At 33.9% G+C, this 25,041-nt stretch overlaps 1 protein-coding gene across 1 annotated transcript in view; it reads left to right on the top strand.

Annotated features, from left to right (window-relative positions):
* Nucleotides 1-21,749, top strand: part of Cadm2 (cell adhesion molecule 2) — a 249,178-nt gene extending 227,429 nt beyond the window's left edge. The window contains exons 9-10 of the mRNA XM_055593354.1: nt 10,225-10,344; nt 21,712-21,749. Coding sequence (XP_055449329.1) covers nt 10,225-10,344; nt 21,712-21,749 — 158 coding nt within the window. The remainder of the gene's footprint in view (nt 1-10,224; nt 10,345-21,711) is intronic.
* The last annotated feature ends 3,292 nt before the right edge of the window (nt 21,750-25,041 follow it).

The raw sequence follows: 25,041 nt of genomic DNA, 5'->3' as shown, positions 1-25,041 counted from the left end.
GATAGATAGATAGATAGATAGATAGATAGATAGATAGATAGATAGATGTAAAATTGGGTCTGGTGTCATATATCTGTGATCTAAGAGCCCAGGCAGCAGAGGCAACATATTAGAAGTTCATGGTCATCTTTAGGTCTTGCAAATTCCAGGCCAGCCTGGTCCATATAATACCTTGTCTCAGAAATACAAAACAAACAGACAAGCACACACACACACACACACACATACACACACACAAAATAAACAATCAAAACAACATCAACCTCCAAAACAAAACAAAACTAACAACCACAACAAAGCCCTAAACTGTAGATTTCAACTCAACTAAGGAAACATATCTAGGAAATTCATTGCCAGAAATCTGTAGAAATAGATATAGCACTCACCAAGAACTGAGCAACCATGATGGCCAATGGATACAGTGGAAAACACCGCTCAAATAAGAAGATTAAAGAGAAGTTTAAACCTCAGGTTTGTTAGACTGAAACATGTCTTAGTAAGGACAGTGAGTTTTCTACCCTAAGAGTTTCAATTGATATTAGCATTTTATTACATTAACTTTTTCAAGTACGTAAAACACTTTCTTGAAGTTTACAGAGCGATGTGATTTGCAGTATAAAATACCATGTGAATTTGCTTCATTGCACTTCAAATGCAGACCAAAATCCTTAGAAATAGTATGTCATTTTTTAAAATTTTATTCACTTGTATCTACTCTGTAGTCTCCTCTGTCATCTCCTCCCGACCCCACCCTCTTTCCCTCCCTCACCCCTATTCCTCTCTCCAAAACCACTGATAGGGGAAGACCCCCTCCCCTACTGTCTGACCCTAACCTATTAGGTCCCATCAGGACTGCCTGGATCCTCTTCCTCTAGATCACCCCACGAGGGAGAAGTGATCAAGGAGCAGGCAACTGAGTTCATGTCAGAGTTCACTGTCTCTTGTTTGAGCCTAAGGAAGATGCTTAATTCTCATTCAGAAGGGAAAATGGGATAGACACCAGAAGCAGCTGAAGAGAGGGAACAGGACAATAGCCTATGACAGATGTCCTCTAAAACACTCCACCCCGCAGAGGATTGAAGCAGATGCAGAAACTCACAGCCAGACTTTGGACAGAGCACCACAGGGAGTCTTATGAATGAAAGTGAATATAGAAGGACCCAGAGAGGACAGGAGCCCCCAAAAGAGATCAACAAAGACAAAAAGCTGGGCCTAGGGGAGACTGCAGAGACTTATATAGCAACGAAAGACTTTGCATAGAGAGGACCTAGACCTCCTGCTCAGATGTAGCCCAAAGATAGCTCAGTCTCCATGTGGGATGGTATTGCCTTAAAATTACATGCAAATTTTTAAATTTGTGGTGGTCAGAACACCTTCCTTTTAGATCAGTTTGATTTATCAAAATCAAGAATCAGGTTTAAAAGGAATTAAATAAATTACCAGATCAAACCATCTATTTTTGATAAAATAATTACAAGTGGTTAAATTAAATATTAATGCAAAATACCACTTGATTCCTTTATCATAGAACATACATGGAAAACAATTGCTGGTTTCTCATTATTAGACTTTCTCCTTGTTTCTCTTACTTCATTTACTTTTGTTAAGATTTGGTAGTAATGTACTCATATAGAATCAGGTGACTTACTTTTGGTATAATGCTTCCAGGAAAGAAGAGCTTAATATGGAGGTAAATGATATAGGACCCTCTAAGCTGAAGGCATTTTTTTTATCTTTCTTTAAGTTTTACATTACTCGTGTCAGTTTGGAATGTTATTACAATGTGTTTTAAAGGGAGAAATGCATATTGCTATTCTTCAGATAAGACATCCATTTTATTCACAAACTTTTCATGTAATTACTTAGAACTGTTGGCTACCACCTACAGTTTGAAATTGCAGCGCTTTCCAATTTTCAGGAGTGGCTCTTTGTGTAAGGATTCCACTTAGCATGAGAAGCCAGTGGAAGCTACTGGAAAGATGTTAAGAGAATCATTTCAAACTAATTTTGAGAAGGATCCTTTTTATGAAGCAGATGGGGCTATGACAGCTCTTCTAGGCATAGGTCACAATGGTGGGTTGAGGTCCGGTCAGCCTGATGTCTGCCAATTCAATGAGAGGTCTATAGTTGTCATCATTTTATGCTATGACTTAAATAGGCTGTTACATGTGGCTGAATATAATGGGGGCAGATAAATACTCTCTTTACAAAACCAAAACCAGTAAACATGCCACTTGCCATTGCTCCCAGTGACAGCAGAATGAGTAGTACCATATTAAGGATTCAATATTATTTTTAAGTCAGAGAACATGAATGCTTTCTAGCATAGTAATAACTCTTACCCTAATTCTGTTATTTTCAAAGTCCTAACCCTTCCTGTGAGTGTCCTTTAATAGCTGTTAAAGTGAACTGATTACTCTGACCCCTCTAGAATGGGAAGCAGAAAGAATGTAGATATACAGACTGAGGTCTAAGCGATAACAGTTTTTCTCCCTATTTGGGAAATAGTCTTTGGAGAGAAACAAGCAGCTTGGGCTTCTGGGGCTCTTTATACTTAATTTTGTTTCGAAAATCCATTCCACATGCCATTTTTAAAAAGAGAAAGTGCCACAAAATCAAACAAGTTGACAAGTTAGAAATTATGCACTGCATTTATAGAAAGCAGAACATACCTTTAACCTGAAAAACTCCTTACCAGGAAAAAAGGGAGGGTGTTGAATTTTTGTGGTTTATTGTGTGCTGTGTCTGCTGGAAGTGACTTCCTTCTGACAGGGATGTTGTAGGATCTGCTGTGCTCTAATAAGTCCCCCGTAACAAGACCGGGTTCCCATGTTTTCTAATTCTGTTGTTAACGTAAGAGGTGCAGGACACATTCCCATCATTTTGATAGGCATTTACAATTTAGAATTCTAACAAATTTGAAATGCTGACAGCTGCATTCAGAGCTGAAGCTCCTTCAGGATGTCGTACTTTTATGCTATAGGCTAATCTTTCAGATTTGTACACTTTTAGTGGGAATTGCTACAAGATTTTGTGCAAAACCTGAAAGTTTCACACATATAAATTGTGTTTAAATATTGGTTACGTATTTAGACCCTAAGAAGTGATATGTTGCTTATTTTTATTATCATCCATTAAGTATGTAACTAAGAAAGAACTCCAAATTGACACCATTAAGTAAATTATCTATTTTTTTAAAAAAGTTTTGTATCATAAAAAAAAAAAATACAATGAAGGGTAAATGCCAGATGAATACTATATACCATCCAGACTTGAGATTGGGTCCAGTGTACTTGTCCCAGGAGAGAGAGAGAGAGAGAGAAAAAAAAAACTATATTTGCGAATAACAAAGACATGCTTTATTTGTAAGTCTGTGCTGATTGCTTAATGAGTGAGCTGGAAAACAAAACGGAAGGTAACATGTAGTAATCATATATAGAGTACCTGTAAAGTGTTTGCAAATACAGAGAAGGATCACAGCTAGTTTCAGAGCAAGAAGGTGCTTTACAAATGTGATCATACCCAAGGACATAAAAGATAGACATGGAAGAAATAATGCTATGAAGCAGGCTGTGACTGTGAGAGGAGGATAGCACAGAGAGTAGAGACAGTTGGGTTTAGAACTTAAAGAAGCACACGTAGCAGGGGCAAATTCTTTTTCTATGCCCAACTCAGAGATTATTTTGCTGTTGTTTTGTTTTGTGTTATTTGTTTAATCTGAAACAGGCATAATGGGATGTGAAGTCAAGACACCAAGCATGTATGATAGTGTCACTCCTGTCCTTGATAGAGGGTGTCTATACTCTGGCTGCCTCAAAGCAGTGTGGGCATGGTGTAGAGTTCTTAGCAGCCATTGGAGCCAAGAAGGAATGGTAATAGACTGATGGATTTACCATAAAACAAGCCTCACAGTGCTCTTCTACACAGAACTCCTTAGTACAAGATCTTTATACCTGAGCTGAAGTGGTTCTTCATGTGAGTAGTTTGTAATAGAATTATTGTGAATTAGAGTACATTTATTTGTAATTCAACATTGGCTTCATGAGTAACACTTGGCACTTACTTCAAAAGTGTCTGCACTACCGCTCAGTTGCCCAGATGTAGGGATTTGTCTGACACTCTTAAAATGTTTTATAGTTTTTATTTTATGCAAAATGATTATTTTATATTTCCCACAAGAAATAGCTCAGGTACACAAACTCATCAAACATTTTTTTTTATGACTAGGAACTTTTACTCAGTTTCCTATCAATAAAAATGTTATAATGTTCCTTTAAAGGAAACCTCTGTATTCACTTGTATTATATGCATGTTTAATTATAGACACCCATACTTAATTATTTAAGTTTTAAATATTTATGTAATAGTACATAGCACATCATATTGTATAGTATTGAAATATATGAATACTATTATTCAACAAACTTTGTATTTTTAAATTTTAATGATTCATGGAATTCAATGAATTCTAAAATTGAAAAGCAAGTTTTATGCACTTCAGAATATGGAAACATATAGTATTTTACATAATGGCATTTAGTTTGTTAGCAAAAGATTTTAAAATTCAATCATGTTTTCAGAAAAATTGGGTGTTCTGTGTTTCTATATATTATAATCAAAACTAAAGTTTTAGAAATTGCCATCCACTGATGTGGCATTCAAATAAATTCACTCATAAGCTTGTCTTATGATTGGTTATTAAGAAAATAAATGAGGTGTCTCATTTGAATTAAAAATGAGCTTGATAATTTCTGTAAAATTACTAATTTCTATTATCAGATCTAGATAATATATAATTACTTTTATTTGGCCCAGTTTCTTTTTAAAAGTTTTTTTATGCCCCACTGCAGCCACCTCCCTCATCTCCCAGACTCACCCACCCTCCCTCTTCTCCCCCTATGCCCTTTCCCAAGTCCACTGATAAGGGAGGCCCTCCTCCCCTTCTATCTAACTCTAGCCTATCAAGTCTCATCAGGGCTGGATGCGTCATCTTCCTATGGCATGGCTGCTCCCCGTAGGGGGAAGTGACCAAAGAGCCAGCTACTGAGTTCATGCCAGAGAAAGTCCCTGTTCCCCTTACAAGGACACCCACTTGGGAAAGCAGAACAACAGAACCAAAAATTCTGGGCCCAGAGGGCCCTGCAGAGACAAATACTCCAACCAAGGACCTTGTGTGGAGAGGACTAGACCACCTGGTCCAGTTTCTTAAGTATATATTTAAACGTCTAAATATTTTCAAAATGTTAACTCTCCTTTATTTTGATATAGCTTCTGGAAGAATATATAACATACATACTTCATTTCTTTTGTAAATTACAAATGCTGAACTTACTATTCTATCGTATTTATATTTTATTTAATTTATATATTGTGAATGTACCTATACCAACACAAATATGCAGAGTCAGAAAAGAATTTACCAGAGTTTTTTGTTTGTTTCTTTGTTTGTTTTCCTTTCTTCCACAACCTGTGTCATGGGTATTGAACTCAGAACTTCAGTGTTGGCATCTGCTGAGTCATGTGGCTCTATAATTTCTGTTTTACACAAATATCTCAACAACTGATTTAGTTAGTATGTAATATATTCTCTTTTTTGTTTGTTGGTTGGTTGGTTTCTTTATTTCATTTTTGTTTTTGAGACGGGATTTCTCTGTATAGCCTTGGCTACCCTGAACTCTGTAGACCAGGCTAGCCTCTAACTCACAGAATTCCACCCTGCTTCTGCCTCCCTTAGTGCTGTAATTAAAGACTTGAGCCACCGTGCTCAGCTCATAGTACAGTTTTCAAAGGAACAGTACTTAAGACAAAGTTGAGTTAAGCCTGACACTGTAAAAATTAGAGATGAAGGATTATGGAAATGTGTGTAGTTTAGTTGTCATTTTTATAATTTGACTATTTATAAATTACATATATATATCAATTATATATATGATCAATTTGACTATAACATCACATAAATTGATTATGGTGTCTATGTTCCAATATCCTACAAATAATCATGGAATGTTAGCACAAAAGGAATATATGTTTGAATGTGTATACATTTGTGTGTCAGAATCTTCTGAAATGAACATTATATTCAGCATATAATATGACAGATTGCTTATGTTGTAGATTGGAATTAAAATTTTTTTAAATATTTCATTTTTAGATCATGTGTACATGTGAATAATTCATACATAAATAATCGTGTTATTACTTGAGAAGATCAGACAGATAAATGCTAAAAGAGAAATATGGCTATGTTTCATAACTTGAGGTTATATTTGATTATTTCTTGGTATAATGGTATGATGGTTTTTAAGATACATCTGATTCTTGATACATCAAAATTATGTGGTTTGGAGTCGTGCCAGTTGTGAGGCAGAGACAGAGTGGTCTTCATAGGGAGGCTCAGGCTAGCCAGGACTACTTAGTAAGAACTTGTCTTAAAAATGAAAGAAAACTAAGAGAATATATAAAGGCCTTTTTACAGTTATTAACAAAAATTGTGAATGCTCTTAGGTGCATAAGATTAAAGATGTGAATTTTACATGTAATTTACATGTAATTTTACATGTAATTTACAAACATGACAGACTGAAATTACCAATGCACAGGGATCTATGTTCAAGTTCTCGAACAATGAAAGAAACAAAAACTGCAAATAAATATATAATACAGGTGAACAGTAGTTTCAGGTCTTGTATTTCTCTAAGAAAATATAAACCCACTTTTGTGATCTTTCTCTAGAATGCCAAAATAAGCAATCACCACTCAGATGTTTGCTAAGTTTTAGAAATTTTACTGCTCATTTATGGGAGCAAGACTTTTCAAAAGCAGGGATGAATTTTAGAGAAATAGGGAAAGAATATTTAAACTTAGGAAGACTTAGAGTCATTTGATAATGTCTGATTTCCAGGTGCTAATCAAGCCATACATGGTCAATAACCATGAGCTGTTAGTAGAGCAATCCCTCAACCAGTATTTGTGCCACTAACAAATCATCTTTAAGTCATATAATTCATATAGCGTAATCTAAAATAATGAGTCACTCATGGATTTATAAATATTTGTTTATGATAGCATTGTTTCTGTTATTATCTGTTTTTACTGAAAATGCAAAAAAAAGTACAATATAGCGCTAAAAAGTGCCCTTTAAAAAACATTTTTTTTCCTGTTTGAAGATGTAGATGTTTTGGGAAGAAGTAATTTACTGTTTTAATTCTATTATAATTAATTCATTCTGCCATACATGGTCTTTTTTTTCTATTCCTTTTAAGTAGTTACATGGAGCAGTACCCTGAGCAGTACCTCTGAGTTCTTTCTTTCAAGATGTATTATCACCTGAGAAAGGACAAGAATAAAATAAGATCAAACAGAAAGTTTAAGTATTGGCCAGAAGATTCACTCAATTTTTCTCATCTTTCTGACATTTCTTACTAATTCTACCTAATCTTTTATCACTTAATTTTACCTGTTTCTAATTATCTTCTGGAACTGAGCATTTTAGGTTAATTCAACTTCCACTATTCCTGAAAAGAGTTGAAATAATTTAAAAACAGATATGAATGATGAACACAAGACCAGGGTGAGGAATAATGGAAAATAATCATAGCTCATTGGCTAGTGACAGTTAAAAACATGCAATGATGACTGGGAAAGATTTCTTTTTGCCATGTTTTTTTTTTCTTTTCTTTTTCACACAATTGTCATCAGATTATTCCCAACCACACATGATTCTTGAAGGAAGGATGGAAAAATATGATGAGAGATAATTGAGAACCAACCTCGGTTCTAGAATGTGCTACACTTTCTCATCTACACATTTCACAAGGCTTTCATAAGGTTTCTTAAATTGTACTGGTAGGTATTAAAATTACTAGTTTATTAAAGACTAGATAATGATTAAAGATTCTATATTTATTATGTGAAACACTTGTAAGAGATTAGATTGCTTTATTCCAGAATGATTAGTGTGGGTTCTTGTGGCGAATGCCTTTAACTCCAGCACTCAGGAAGCAGAAGCAAATGTACCTCTGTAAGTTTGAGGCCAGCATGGTTTAGAAAATGAGGTCAGGACAGACAGGATTACACAGAATGTCTCAAAAACAGCAACAACAAAAAATAGTTAAAATAAACAGGCTTAGATAACATGAATATATATATATATGCTCCTAAATAATCCAGGATTTCTTTCATTGCTGAGATGGGAAAAATAAAAGTTAAATCTATAAATAGTTTATTTGGATAAACCAAACTGAACAAATGTTTAGTGTGTTATAGGGGCCAGCTTTTACAATAATAATAAAAAATAAAGCTAATTTTGAAGGCTTCTTTGTTCCTAGAATAAAGGTTAATAGAATGTTATTGTTTGCTACTGTATAATAACAAAAAAAAGTTCTGTAGCAAATTTAGCAGTATGCGATTCCATAAATGGACTTCTAAATATGAAGTATTCTTTGTTCTTAAAATACTGTGGTACTAGAAGATGTTGATTTTGTGTTTACTTTTTCTTGAGAAATGCATTTGGGCCCTAAATGAGACAATGATCTTTCTAATAAAAATGTATTGTATTTTAGGTAGGCATGAAAGTTAACTGTTTGTTTTTTTTTTCTCTTAAGTACGTCTCCTTTTACTTCTGTGTAAAATCGTTTAAAATGCCTACTAAGCAGTAAGAACAAATGATAAAAAGCAACAAAGACGAACCCAATGGGCACAAATCCACAATCTTTATTGGTTCACAGTATTCTTCCTAAAGCCAGTGCCACCTTGTATTCATGACAAATTGCTCTCCCGGCAATGCCCATTTTCCCCAGTGATTAATGTAACACCATTGAGTTTTCAGAGGTTGTTTTCTTAATTTGACTGGCCAGGAAGCATTTTCCCTGTTGAAAAACAGGTGTAAACATCAATACTCAAGATAAGAGTGACCTCATGCTGGTTTCGGGGTCCCCAGTGTGGGGGATTCAGCAGGCAGAGCTAGCTGGCTGATTGAGCACAGCAATTTATCAGAGCAAAGCACTAGAAAAATGTTTGCTGTGACTCAGAGACTTTTACTGAAAGAATGACAAGAAACCTTTCAACAGCCAAATAAATTGTCAAGCATTGGGAATATATCAGGGTTGTGTGACAAACATATGAAATCAAACCCTAGTACAGTAATTACAGGTAATTGAGGAAATGTTTCTAATTCCCTTGCTGTGTAAATTATATGCCTATCTGCTGGGAACAAAATTTCTCTCCAAGGATTTTCCTGAGGCTTCTCGTAGCTTGACACTGGAAGCATTGCTTGAGGTCTCTCTTTGCTTCTCTGAGTACTTTAGACTGGTTTTAATGAAATGAGGGAAGATTTGGTTATTGAAGAGTAAGCTGTTCTTTCTGTTTGATGTCATCCCTCAATTTGAATCAAATATTAGTTTATGACAGCTTGACTAATTATGGATTGGAGACTGAAATGTATAGTTCAAATCTTTATTCGGTAACTTCTCTTTGATGTCCTGTATTCAATCAGTCATAAACCTGTCAGAACATCCCATTTGATTCTATACTAGTTGACTCAATATTTGCTAAAGACTCCTAGGTACTACAAATTTGTTAGAAGGCGTTACCAGCTTATTGGGGTAAGAATTGCAAGACTTTAAACTGTACATTAACATCGTTTGTGAAAACAGGAGGAGCAAAATAACAATTATAATAACAATTGGCTTCTTTTGTTTGTTTGTTCCTAAATATTTCTCTCATCCTATTTCTTATAATTTTCTTTAAAGGAAAAATAAAGTCATTTAACATGCATACACATACTCATCGTTAACACTTCTTTAATCATATATGGTGATATTTGTGTTTATTTCTGTATGTGTTGTTTTTTTGTTTACTTCTTTGACAAAGCATGTCATTTTTATTTTGCATAAATGTATTTTGCTACTGCATGTGAGATTTTTCAAACGACTCAAAGAACAAGCCAATTCTTGTCATTTTAAATTTCACTCAAAATGTTGCAAATGATTTACGTATTCTCAAACATAGCTCCCAGGTTTTCCTTTTGCTGGAGCATGAAAGAGAAGTGAAAGAAAAATGACAGAACCTGTGTGCTACAATTGTTTTGTACCTGTTATTCCGTTTCAGCTTAAAAAAAAATAAGCACAATTAAGATGTGTGTATTTATAATTTGAATCGTTCGTGTTTCTCTTCTGTTTGCATGATATGATTTTATTTTATATTTTGTTTCTTTCCACTCACCAGATGTTCCCACCACTTTGCTTCCCACTACTATCATCCCCTCCCTTACCACTGCACCAGTAACCACCACTGTAGCCATAACAACCAGCCCAAGTACATCTGCATCAAGCAGCAGCAGAAGAGGTACAGTATGCTTCTTTGTTTTAGCCTAGAAGCCCAGGAAGTGGGGCTGATTAGAAGAGTGTTGTTCAGAATAAAATAACGAGACACAATTTACATATTTGTATTATTTTTGGTTATACCATATAATTAGGTCAACAATTAGTATGAAGTAGAATTACTGAAGGAGGATATGAGTCAAATGAAATATTTTAAATTTAGTGTCACTTAGGACTAGTCTCCAGATATTACAGGGTGTTGTTTAAAAAGATATGCATCTCCACCACATTGAGCAAGCTTGAAATGTGAAGATAGGATGCATATTTTGATTTGCCTTGAAGTGTAAAGAAATAACATGCTCAGTGATGCGGAGATAGCATTTGGCTGTAAATATCCTACATTAATGTTGTAGGCTTGATATTCCTCTACAAATTGAAAGTTTGCACGTTGTTGAATTTTTCTAAAATGAACAGTCATATGTGACTCAGCACTTGGAACTTTCAAGTAAATACTCAAAATATATGTCATCATAAAGTGATTCCGCTAATAGAATATTCTAGAATGGAATATTATAGAGTTTTATGACCTAATGTGAATTTGTTATTAGCTTGAATACTCTATGATTAGTATTCAAATAAGTACTTTATTTCAAACCGAAGAGAGCAACCTTACTTAAAGTAATTGAAATATACTTAAAAGCAAAAAATAACAATTACAGGAATTATGAAAAGAAAATATGCTTCTAATTTAATATATTCACAACAAAGTGCCGAGAAAATTTCTCATTTAACCATCTGCTTTTCCTACTTACATGCATTTTGTGTTTAGAGCTATACTAACATATTAAGTGTAATGATTTAACTGGATGTTCATGGAGATTTATGGTTCTACGGGTATCTAAATTGCAACAAGAATGGTTTACTTTTTTCTCTATTTTATATCTTCCCTTATATGACATTTCTGGTACAGTTTATGTTTCTCCTCAAAATCTTATTCATTCTTGATAAGAAAATCAGTTGTAGCCTTCAAAACAGTTTTAAAAACTTGTTTTTCTCTTGGTGAAAAAAAAAAAGAAAAACACATTTGGTAAATGTTAACTATTTATTACCATAGCCAGCTATATTATAACATGTCAATTTGTGGTGAAAAACTAATTTGATGTCAGTAGCAATAAGAGTTTCTGAGAAATATCTTGTTTATTTGTGTCTGATGAATGAATTTATTTTCAGCGGTATTTGTTAACTTTTGTTAGAAAAATTTAGAGGTTTTTCTTGTTTGTTCAATTAAGAGGAATTTTAAAAATAACAGAAAACTTATGCCTTAAATACTTCTATTTATAACAGAGAGCTAAATTTCTTCTCTTTGTTTCAAATATCCTTAGAATATTATATAAATTTTATGATACTAAAAGTAAGGGGATTAGTTTTATTCTTACGCAAACATATGAGTAAACAAGAAAAGTCAAGTGTCTGTGGTCATGATGGTGAGTCTTTACGGGCCTAGCAATATGACTGTCCAAATGTGAACAAGGATGATGACAATGGACGTGTGAAGTTACATGGGGAAAACTCACCACACCTCACCCCTTCACAAAGAATTATAGGCAACTGAGAAAACTGAGAGCAGGAGAAGTGGTCCTCCCCAGGATTAAAGGTAACTGATGCAACTGAGACCAGGAGAAGTGCCCTTCCCTAGGGAAGATATCTAGTACTAGTCAGCCCTGAAATCATATATACAAGTGACATTATATGGACCAAATAAGTTATATACTATAATATATGAACATAGGAACTCATATATACATGCAGTAATAGCTAATGAAACTAATGCCATAAATTTGAAGGAGAACATGGTAGGAAGTATATGTGAGAGTTTGGAAAGTGCAAACAAAAGGGAGAAATATTATAATTAAAACACTATCTCAAAGTAATAAAAAAATAAACTGACATGCATCCACAAAACATAAAATAGACTCCTTTTATTTTCCTGTTTAAACATAGAAATAAACATTTAGAAGGCAGTAAGTTGTAAAGAAATTGAATATTTACCTTAGTATTACATGTAATTTTTTTGTGTTTAGTAAAAACAGAAGACAGTGAATGTTAGCCTAATCCCCATTTTTTTTCTCTTTTCAACTAACATCAGGAGATTAGAAAAAGTAGCCAACGTCACCTAGACCACTAATATTCTAGTTCATATTTGGCAGGGGGATATTTAGATAATTCAGTCAGTCTGAAGCTGCAGATGTCTTCCTATGCAAGTTTTATGATGCGGAGGTTTTGCACACTGCCAATCAGATTTGAGGTTTTATGCAAATATGTTTGGGGATAATTTGTTATTCAAATTTTATGAAATATTTCAATATTGTGATTAACAGGATTGACTATGAAACCATATTGACTTAGAAAAACATGAGAAGCAAAGGGAAAAAAAGTTTGTTTTGTAAAATTTCTCCTTCTTTGTAACTGCATTCCTTTTTCTGAGTATAAATATGAAATAACCTGAATGGATATGATTTTATTAGGATTAAAAAGAGTTTCTTGAAATTTCATAAATCGTAACATTTATCTCTGCATGTATAAGAAGTTATATCAAGCGAATCATGGTTAATATCTTCACATACAATTCATATTGTTATACATTGTTCTACCCCATAAATGACACACGTTGAATTTAGCTCTATCCAAATCAGAAAGTGAAGTGAAATGTAGCAACATAAACTACCCCAAGTCATCTAAGTCACAACCTTGGCATCTTTGTATCTCCTTTTGTGCATTTCTTGTGGGATATAATACAAGGAAAAACTTTTGATAGATCATATACCAGAAAAAAATGTTAAAAAAGAAATGAATCTCTTTGAGTACCTGTGGAAGAAACAGGGAATAAACAAACACTGGAGTTGTCTTTTAGGCTTAGTGGTGTGTCTTTCTTTGAAGAAGTTTTGGGCAGCGAAAGGAGAACCAAACAGAGTTTGAACATTTTCATTAAAGCAAACAAACACAAAACAAAAAAGCACTTAATTACAAATACCTTTCAGGAAAATATATATATGTATTAGTAGTGGCCTATATTCAGAAAAGAATTGAAAGTTTCCCAGTCAGCCATATCTCCTGGTTATATTTATGAGAGGAGGTAATATACAGAAACAATCATATTGTCAAACTATCGTTTTCATTATGACTGTGATATGAAGACACACTTGGATTCTACTTTTGGTCAGTTGGTAGCCTTGCTTGGCTTGGCTGTGACTACTGTATTGTCTTACATTCAGTTTTCTGTTAGTAAAATACATTAAAATTATCAATTTTTTGTTTGTTTGTTTGTTTGTTTTAACTAGCTTAGGTTACAGTTCCCTTCTTACTTCTCAAACTAACTCTAAACAGAATTCTGTGACCCTCCAAGCTTCACTACTCTGGGTAGATGTCTAAGTTTCTGGTACCAAGCATGATTTTTCTTTTGTTATGTCAGAAGCTACCATAAACTCTCAACAGTGTCACTGCCCAAACATGCAACAGTCATGCGAGTGAAGACAGTAGAATGCCCAAGAGGAGTAAGATCTATGCAACTAAAGGCAAATAAAGGAATATGGAGAGCCAGAGAGTATGATACCAATAGTCAGTCCTGAAGCCATATATGCAAGAAACACCATACAAACCAAACAGATTGCATGTGTATATGGATTTCAAAAAGAGAAAGGAGGGGTTTGTGGGAGGATTTGGAAAGAGCAAAGGGGAGTTTAATCTTTAATTACAGTATCAAAATTAAAATAAATAATTTTAAAAGTTCTATCACCCAAGAAAAGGTATAGACTTAAGTCAGAGTTACCCACTTACTGGGTAATTATCAAAGTAGAATTTGAAAAAGTAAATCTTAGAAGTGTATGTATAAATTATTCAGTTAATAATGAAATGGAAGATTTTTAATTTCAAGGACACATTGCATTTTGGATTCTTCAGGATTTTTTTAGTGGTAATTTATTAATTGATTTTTTTTTCAAACTACTTTGATTCTGTTCTTGAAGAAAACTATTATGTGAATATGATGATAGGGAATACAAAAGTTCTCAAGTTCCTGATCATTATGTGTCTTTTGACAGATATCTATTTTCCATGGCATCAAAGAATTAGTGATTTATGGTATATACCTAAATTCTGAAAGTTTTATAGATCAAATACTTTCATTACAAAAGACAATTGGTATAACACATTTTAAATTTTGCTTTTGGAGTTTCTCGTTTGTTTGTTTTTTAACTCATTGGCCTAAGAAACCATTGTACTTTGCAATATATACTTATATATGTATATATAATGACAATTTACATTCTCCTTTATATTCAATCCATTATACATACATATATGTATGTCTACATATTCCTTTATAAGCGTTGTCTCTTTGAGTCACAGACCTAACTCTCAGTGAGTTAAATATAACTATTTATGAAAATGGTTATGAGTGGGTTGATCTGATTTTAACATTACCTTACCATGACATAGTATGTAAGAAAATGGCAATCATGATTAAGATACACTTTTCACTTCGTAATAACCTTGTGAAGTTCTAGTAGACACTAATGGCACCATCATTTTATAAATGGTGATTTGAACTTAATTGCAATTCAGCTGTTTTATTTTAGAAAGCATAAGTTATATGATCATTGTATACATTTACTGTGGTATTTTAAATGAAAATCATAATTGACTCTTCATGTTTAAGACAAAAGTATTATTAAATATTGACATATCTTTTTATAAAGATATACATATCATATTATTATAGGAATGACCTGATCATTACGACATTTATGTCCAATTGAATTTGTTCAAACTATCATATGTTTCAAATGTAGCATGAAAACAAAATTGTTTATCTGATCACTGTAAACATAAGAATTTTCTATTTTGTTCTATTTTATTCTAGAAAATTCATATCAAATTTTGTAGTAGTTCTTTGTAAAAAGTCTCAAAATATGGACGTTATAGACAGTGTTATCACAGAATGTAATAGAATAGCTCAGATGTTCCATGATCAATGTTTATTTCTTATGTTTCTCAAGGTAACATAATACATAAAACATAGATTTGGTATATGGTAAGGGCCTACTCCTTATTTAGTGGCTTCTGCTTCTGTCACCACATGGTTGAAGGGTGAGAGCATACATTCCGATTAAGGACTCAAACTCATCAGCTGATGACTTCTCAAGTGTGTCTCTAGATCCAACATAATAATAGTTGTTTCAAACATATCAATTTGGATGAGACAAAAATCTTCAGACAAAATTCATAGGTATGTATGTATGTTTTATTTAAGTGTTCTATTGCTGTGAAAAGACATCATGACCACAGAAACTCTTATACAAGAAAATATTACAGTTTTCCTGTGCATATAGGAATAGACAGGGCTGGATTACAGTTTCAGAGGCGCAGTCCATTATCCTCATGGCTGAAAGCATGGCGGTGTGCAGGCAGACATAGTGCTAGAGAAGGAACTGAGAGTTCCATATCTTGATTGGCGGCAGCAGACGGAGACTGAGACACACTGGCCGTACTTGAGTGTCTTAGACCTCAAAGGCCACCCCCAGGGATTCACTTCCTCCAGAAAGGCCACACCTACCCCATAATTCCTAACACATGAGTCTGTTGGTGCCATTCTTATTTAAATCTCTACCAATAACCACACACAAACAGATATGTCAAACTTTATATCTGAAAAAAAACTTTACCATGCATCTAAAATTAATGAGCTTCATTGTGGACATTTTTAAACCTCAATGATAAAATTTATGATCTTGAGATTTGTAGAAAAAAAACTTAATCTATTAAGTATAGCTGTATGTAGGGAACCGTTTAAGTGAACACCATCTTCAAATATTAATTTTAAAAGATTTTAATAAATGATGAGTTTTTCTCTCTGAAGACACTGAAGCAATCAGTGAAAATTCACTTTAGCAAAACTAAGCTGTGTATTTTGAAGATAAAAATTACCTCACTATTTACTTTGTTCCAGTACAGAGAATTTGAAATGTGTTATCAAATTTTACCTATATTACTATAAAACTTCTATATCTGTGGTTCACAACCCTTTGTGTGGACAAAAGACACTTTCACAGTGGTCACCTCAGACCATTGGAAAACACAGATATTACATTGTAATTCATAACAATAGCAGAATTACAGCTATGAAGTAGCAATGAAAACAATTTTGTGTGGGGGTCAACACAACATAAGGAAATGTATTAAAGAATCAGGCACCAGGAAGGTGGAGAGCCACTGATATAGATGCTTTTAATGATCACCAAATGTCTAAGAGGAATTTCCTAAAAGAGTATTATTTGTCTGCATAATCTTTCATTTTAATTGTTTCAAGATAAAAAAGTTCAAGTACAATTATCAGAAAAATGATATGTGAACTTGAAACTACCACCAGAAAAGCATCTATTCAGTTCAAATTGGCTTAAATCAATCATGTTATTGTGTTTTCTATCATTCCTATATGCGTTTGCTGTATCCAAAATGTATTTGTCTATGTGTGTGGGTGTGTGTGCATGGTTTGTAAATCTGTCTATGCATTTAATTAATTTATATTTGTTTTCATAAGTATCTACTCTTTTCTCTTTTAGATAGATGACTTTAAATAGAAGAATATAAAGAGATAAACATTTGTCAGGATAAGAGAAAAGAGATTGAGTCATAACAAAGAATGATTGTAGCATAATCATGACTATTCTGAGTTAGTCAGAATAAACTCACTCAAACAGAGCATTAAGAAAAGTCCTAAGAATATATCATTTCGACACATTTAAGTCCCGAAGTGTGCAAATCAAGAAGTTGTTTATGAGTTTTTATTAGGAATGTTTAGCTATTAAAATGTTTCCCTTTTATGGTAGTAATAAAACACAATTTGCATGGTGTTGTAGGCTTTTAAAAATTAAGTGCCAATATGTTGGTTTTTTAATTTTTTTTCTTGATAAAAATTAAGTTATAATTTCTTATCCAAGCAGCCTGTATTCAGAAAACTGTTTATGGCAAAAGACAGGTTTTGAAGTTTAGTCTAATATAAAAGATGATGTTGCTCCTTCACTCTTTTCAAAAGCCTCTATAATATGAATTTGTTTCATTTTTTGAATATTAATACAAAGCTATTTGCACATTTTATTTGTAGCAATACAACACAATGGCATATTTTACTTCTCAAGTAAAACATATATTTAATTAACTCTTGCCTTAATGGTAAGAAAAGTTAAGTTTGGAGGCAGAAGGTGTTTCTGTGACACTGAGCAAATCATTTAAATTCTTTGAAATTCTGTATTCTCACCAATAAATTAAGATAACTGCTCTTTTTTTTAACTCCTTGGTCATGGTAATGAAAACACATTTATCTATAACCTTGAAAGAAATTTCTTTTTAGTCTAGTACTGCATTATAATATACATGGTATGAATATATGTTATATTATACATGTTATATATAGACACCAGAATTTGTTTCCTTTTTATAATTAAGTATATGAAATGCAGTTCATAATGGAAGCAAAATACCATATATATATATATATATTCGATATATATATATCGAATATATATATATCGAATATATATATATATATTCGAATTTCTAACTTGGAATGAAAAAACAGTACATGTATTCTATGATTGGAAGTACTTTTAGTCTCAGCATGGGCCACATTTCCACTGCAGCTACTATATGGATTAATAGGACTTCTGGCTGAGAATTTAGTTAGGGCAATCAGGTATAACCAAATTTTGGAATAAGTGTGAGTCAGATAATTTAAGGGACGCTAGCACAAAATGGTGTGTTTTAAAACGTAGCAAATCTCATATGGAAGAGAAATGCACATGACTGATTTATACATACGTATATATACATACATATATAATTTCTAAAATAAAATGAAGAGTTTACTCTGATTTATTTGAACTTGTCTTCTAACAAAAATTGAAAGTTTTCAGTATTTACCAGCTTTTTAAAATTTTTATTATTAGTTACATTTTATTAACTCTATCCCAGATGTATCCCTCTCCCTCATTCCCTCCCAAAGCCTCCCTCCCTCCCTCATCTCCACCCTGCCCCTTTCCAAGTCCACTGATTGGGGAGGACCTCCTCCCCCTTCATCTGGCCCTATTTTATCAGGTATCTTCAGGACTGGCTGCAAAGTCCTCCTCTGTGGCCTAGCAGGACTGCTCCTCCCTTGGAGGAGTGGGGAGGTCAAAGAGCCTGCCATTGAGTTCCTGTCAGAAATAGTCCCTGTTCCCCTTACTATGGGAAACCAATTGGTTACTGAGCTACCATGGGCTACATCTGAGCAGAGGTTCTAGGTTATATCCATACATGGTCCTTGGTAGAGTGTCAGTCTCAGAAAAGACCCCTGTGCCCAGATATATTTGGTCCTTGTGGACCTCTTCACGTCATACTAACCCCCCCTTCTTTCAAATAATTCCCTGCACTCTGCCAAAGGTTAGGTTATGAGTCTTAGCATCTGCTTTGATATACTGCTAGGTAGAGTCTTTCAGAGGCCCTCTGTGGTAAGCTCCGGTCCTGTTACTTGTTTGCTCCTACATCCAATGCACATGACGTATAAGGAAGTTCTGTGTTTATGTTTTTTATCAGTATCATTCCATGAGGTCAGTGAACATATAAGCTATATTGTATTTTCTCAGAACATTCTTTTTGGCTGCCTAATGTAAGACAGTAAATGCTTTAAGACATTTTATTTTAACCTCACCTCTTTGTTTGACTTACATCAATTAAAACCAATTCCAGCTATACAATTTTTGTATTTTAAGTTGTAGTACTATTTTTTTTTATTTTCATGCACAAAAGTTTCAGAATATCCTAAGTGATTGTAGGGTAGTAAATTTCTTGATTTAATACAATATAGTAATGTACAAGTATTTCTTATAATACAACCTCTCAGAAACAAACGATTCCTTAATCAATATTCACAAGTTCAGTGCAGGTATAAATTTTATATATATATATATATATATATATATATATATATATATATATTCTTATTCATTCAAATATTAAATTAAAACTGCCACAATTATTTTCAGAAAGCATATTGATTTTAAAGCACTAGCACTAAAAGGACTTATATGTGATCCACAGTTCCATATTTGAAATGCATGACTCATATATGAATAAATATTTCGAGACCATCTCTGAAATTACTTTTAAAGTCATTAATGAACTATACAGGCTGCATATTTCTTGCTAACGGATGAATTAAATTAGGAGCTGTGCCTTTGAAGCTGGAGAGATTGGCAGTGTTGCCCTTGTTGCTTTGACATTGCATGAAACATAGTTAATAACCTCAATGTAAGCTCAGTGAAACACTGAATTGATACTAATTACACCAACTTTGGGATAGATGATGACCTTGACTTCAGCTGAGACTTTTAGCCAGTACAACAAATAAATCCACATGTCACAAAGCATGACTTCTGAAAAGGGTCTAATAAAGTCTATTAACTTTGGGGAGTTTGTGGAATTGCAATAAGAGCTCAGATAATTGTAGTACTTTAACATCTTTCGCTTCGATAATACAGCAGTTTCCCGTTTCTCTAGATCTCAAATAAGCTCCTATTTGCTTTTGATCTTCATTTAAGTTAGTCTGTACTCAGAAAATTAAAGGCTTCTTAAGCTAGTTGGTGTGAAGTATGTGTAAGGTGATTATAGGGTGAAGAGACAGAATTTTTCTGACTTCAGAAAAATGGAAATAATGTTTATGCAATTTTAGTCTCATCGATACTTATAGAGAAATTCTGAAAATGCTGATTCTTACATATATAAATACTTTTATAAAATGATTAAAAATAGTTTACTAAATACATAGGGAGAAAGCAGAAGAGAATTTCCAATACAAAAATAATTACTAAAGTTTTTGAAGTAAATATAACTGAATTGTAGTGCTTCTCCCTTCTTTCTTGCCCTAATCTCCCCTATAACCCACTTCTAATTTCCTTCAAATACATACATATATTCCTAATACACAAATACTCTTAATTATAACCTTCTCAGTCTATATAATGTTATTTCTGTGCTCATTCTCAGGGCTCAGCCTACACAAAGAACTACAGGCAACTGAGAAAAGCAGAGATCAGGAAAGGTGGTCTTCTCCAGGGAAGAACACACCAATTGATTGTCCAGTGCAAACAGCCTGGAAGTTACTTGTTTTCAGCAAAAAAAAATGTGCTCCTAATTTGGAGAAGTAGTATGGGATGTACAAGTAACAGCGAAACATTTTCAGAAGTACATCAAAATGACCAAAGGAAACGATTCTAGTTGCTCTGAGAGAGCTGGAGCCAGAAGAGGTCCAGTTTGAATAGCACGGCGATTACCAGAGGCCACAGTGTCAGAATCTTATCGTGAAATAAGTGAGACTGAAATATGACTTTTGTTCTGCTTTCAAATACATCTGCATTTACTGGACTCCTGTGAATATCAGAGGAATCTAAGTAGAGCAATGTAGAGACCACATGGGGAAATCCCTATACACTGTAGGTTTCCAGATTCTACTAGGTGTCAAAAACAAAGCCATGATCAGAAGTTAAGCCTTTGTATATCAAAGTGTAAGACGTCAACCTCTAGTCTTAGGTTTTATTTTACTCCAAATCTTAAAAGTAAGCAATAGAAAAGTAGTAATTGGCTAATAATGGTAGAAAGTAACTGTTTTCATAGTTCACCAAAACATGTTTTTGGTTTTATTTATTTTTTTCCTATGCACCCTTTAATTGTGAAGTCCAAACACTCTAGAGGGTAGTACTTGAAGACAAAAATTCGTAGTACTGGCTTTGTTATTAAGCAGAGAGACATTAAAAAACAAACAAACAAACAAACAAATATATCTTTTGTCATTTTAGTAGTTCACTTTCCAAGAGAGAAAATAATGTGATTTCTGTTGCAAACAGGATTCCATGGGTAGAAAAAGCATTGTCATTAAAATATCTTCAAATCTCCCTGTATGAGAACAAAGCCTGAAGCCTCTGCTTCTCGTTTTGTTTATTTAATTTTTTTCTTCACCTATATGGAGTAAATGGTTGCTAAATCTTGGTTACAGGGAGAGAAAGTATCTGAAAATTAATTATCAGTAAATTAATACAAAAACATGCAAATGTTTTATCGGTTTCTTTTTCATTAAGAGAATTTCAACATCACATAGACAAACAATTTTTAGTTCCTGAAATAATAGCTTTTCAGAAAATGTAGTCGTTCTCCTAAAAGATCTTAGCTACAGCTCTCATAGCCCTTAGTGCGCAGTCTGCTTTTTCTTTGCTGATGTTAAAGTATGCACATGCTACGAATTCAGACATGCTGCTCAGTAATAGCCTATAAGTAAAAAACTGTTCTGTTTTTTTTTTTCCCTTTGCAGTTTATCTGTTTGCTCTAAACTGTGACTGTGGCATTTAACCTTTGAAAACCACAAATGGCTTTATCCAGAATAGAATTTTAAGAATGTTTTTAGAAAGACTAAGAATAAAATCTAATTTTCTGATACTTTTGCTCTTCTGATACTAAAAAATTTAATAATCATTGTAATATGATTAGATATTTAATAAATTAAATTTAATCTTTAATTGAATATGTAATAATCATAATAAATAAGTTTACCTGGATATAATCATTATATCTGAAATTATTTGAGGAACTGTATTGGATAGTTGATACAATATATCAACACAAGGTGACATAATCATCTGAGAAGAGGGAAACTCATTTAAGAAAATGTGCCCATAAAAAAATAATAATTTTTAAAAAGGAATCCCATAAAACACTGAACTGGAAGCATAAAAAAAGATCAGGCTGTAGGCAGGCTTGTAGAGTATTTTTCTAAATTACTGACAGAGTGGAGAGGGCCCAGCCCTTTGTGAGCGGTGCTGTCACTAGGCTGTTAGTCATGAGTTCTGTTAGAAAGCAGACTGAGCAAGCTGTGAGGAGCAAGAGAGAAAGCAGCACTCCTCCATGGCCTCTGCATTTGCTTCTGCCTCCCAGTGCCTGTCCTGTCTGAATTCTGGTCCTGACTTCCATCCATGATGAGTACTGACATGGGATTCTAAGCCAAATAAACCTTTCCCAGGTTGCTTTGGGTTATGGTATTTCCTCAAAGCAATAGTTAAACCTAAGTAAGACAGGAACTACAAAAACAAAGCCTTATCTCTTAATCTTGCCAGGTTGAATTCAACCTTATTCTGCCTTAAGTTAAAATACTCTTCCACCCTGTTCATTTTCCTACCTCATAATTATGCTTTTTGAATTTTTTCTTATTTGGCTGTGTCCCCCTCCCTCATCTCCTTAAGTCACACCCTCCCTTGCTCTTCTTTCTCTATGCCCCTCCCCTCGTCTACTGTTAGGGAAGGTCCTTCTCCCCTTCTATTTGACCCTAGCCTATCAGGTCTCATCAGGGCTGGCTGCATTGTCTTTCTCTGTGGCCTGGCAAGGCTCCCCCTCCCTGAGGGAGGTAATTTTTAAATAGTTTATTTTATTTTTAATTATGTGTATCAATGTGTGTCTCTGTCTGAGTGTATGTACTTGAGCACAGATGTCTAAGGGGGCCAGCTGTGTTAAATTCTCCTGAGGCCAAACTTATTCTCCACCAAGTCAGTGCAAAAAAACTGAACTGATGTCCTCTGCAAAAGCAGTATTTGTTACAAACTACTAAAACTTCTCTCAAGCCTGTATTGTCCCTTTCAATTAGTTATCTCTTCACTGTAAGTAAGGAGTATTGGGGGTCCTAGTGAGCATAGAGACTTGGTGCACTGGGATGGGGTGGTACGGTGGTAAGAGATACTCAAGCTGTGGAACCAGAGAAGAAGTCTTCTGGCTACACTTCATCTCAGTAAAAAAGCAGGGAGGAGGCTCTTTGTGCTCAGCTTGCTCCCTTTTGTTCTTCTTTTGTCCAGTCTTGGACTTCAACACACGGAATCTTGTCAGAAAACTTTGGGGTCTTCCTCCTCTTGTGAGGTATATAACTCTGTTGGCGCTCCTTCGACAGCCATCAATTCTTGAATTCTATGAAACATGACCTGCCTCCCATTTTCATATATGAGTTTCCTTCAATTTCATGGAACGAAATATTTCAGTTGAATATTTCAGCTGGTAGTTTGAGATCCAGTCTTTCTGCCACATGAAAGAATCTGAAGAATTTCTATAACATTATTCTACACAGAAAAATCTAAAAGTCAAAATGAGTGAAAACTGGATTGTTGTAAGCAAACTTCTATGTCTGATTGTTTTTGCTTGCTTATTGTTGTCTATTTTTTTTATTTTATGTAACTGTTTCCTATTGTTTTTCCTCTTGCTACCATTTGTGTACTTATTTTTCCAGTTGTTTGTTCTCACAATTATATGCATTTAAGCACTCTGTTAAACATCACTTATGGGGAATACAAATATTGAGTTCCAGATGTGACGCCAAAGCACATGCGAACCACTCTCAGATTTTCATACTAAATTCTGCTCTTCCAGATTAGTAGTAATTTACCATGGATAAATCAAAGTCTAAATCTTTAACAAACATTATCATCCAGTCTTGTTTAAATTCAGAATTGACCCACTTTTATATAATATTTCTAAAAAGTCCATGCACACATACAATGTGTTTTGTTTGTATCAACCCCATAACTCCCCTTTTACACTTTCTTATACCTCTCTAATACTTTCCCTGTCCAATCTTCATGTTTTTTTTCTTTCTTTCTTTCTTTCTTTTTTTTTTCTATATCTCACATAGTCCAATTAATGCTGGTGGCATGTGCCTCAGTGAAATATGTCTACTAAAACATGCACAGCCTATCAGTAGCCACATTCTAAAGAACCCTTCTTCTCATAAAGATATCAGTTGTCAGTAACTCCTGAGAACTGAGTGAAGCCATTCAGACTTTAATGTTGACTCACCTGAGTGCATACAGGTCTTATATATTTCTCACAGTAACTACAGTGGCTTTATGGAGGCCACTGCAATTCCATGTCCAGAATATAATAATTTACTCCATCCCTTCTCTCTGTTCAGCTCTTACATTCTTTCTGCTCTCTTCTAAGATGTTTCTTAAGATATATGTGTATGTAATTTATGAATGACCACCCAAAATAACTTATGTTAGGCACTTTGTCTAGTTAGGAGTTTCTGTATTGAACACTGACCACTGCAAAGATAGTCTACTCTGACTATGTTGAAGGAAGTAGTAATCTATTGATATAAAAATATTTATAGGCCGTTTGATGAATTTGTTTTGGAAAAAAGCAGGAGCAGATTTAGATTCTCCCTGGGATTCTTTTTTTTTTCCCAGCAAAGTATTGTTAAACAGGTTTCCATTACCAGGCATGAGTTACTTTCTGTGGAGGAGAGTTCAGCTGCAATCAGAAAGCAGTTACCCCCACAACAATCACACCACTATTGCAGCATTTAGAACATCTTTCCTGGCAGGTTAGTTCTGTTACATGCAGCATGCACTGCTGAGTAAGCATGTTGATGACATTTGTTTAATGACCTCCACAGATCCTTCTGGTACAGCAAAATGAAGCCAATGGGAAAGAAATTTTCAGAACATTGAAAAAAATTTTTTGACTGGATAAAATGGCTAAAAAAAATAAATAAAATGATTAGAATCATGACTACTGACCTACTATTATCTGAAATTATAGTTATTTGGCCACTTATTGAAATATAATGTTACCCAAATTACAAAAATGGCTACAAAGGGGCCCA

The sequence above is a fragment of the Psammomys obesus genome, unplaced genomic scaffold, assembly GCF_907164565.1.
Source record: "Psammomys obesus unplaced genomic scaffold, mPsaObe1.curated_primary_1811, whole genome shotgun sequence".
Lineage (NCBI taxonomy): Eukaryota > Metazoa > Chordata > Mammalia > Rodentia > Muridae > Psammomys > Psammomys obesus.
Note: the sequence above shows the minus strand (reverse complement) of the source record. Positions and strands in the feature narration are given on the sequence as shown.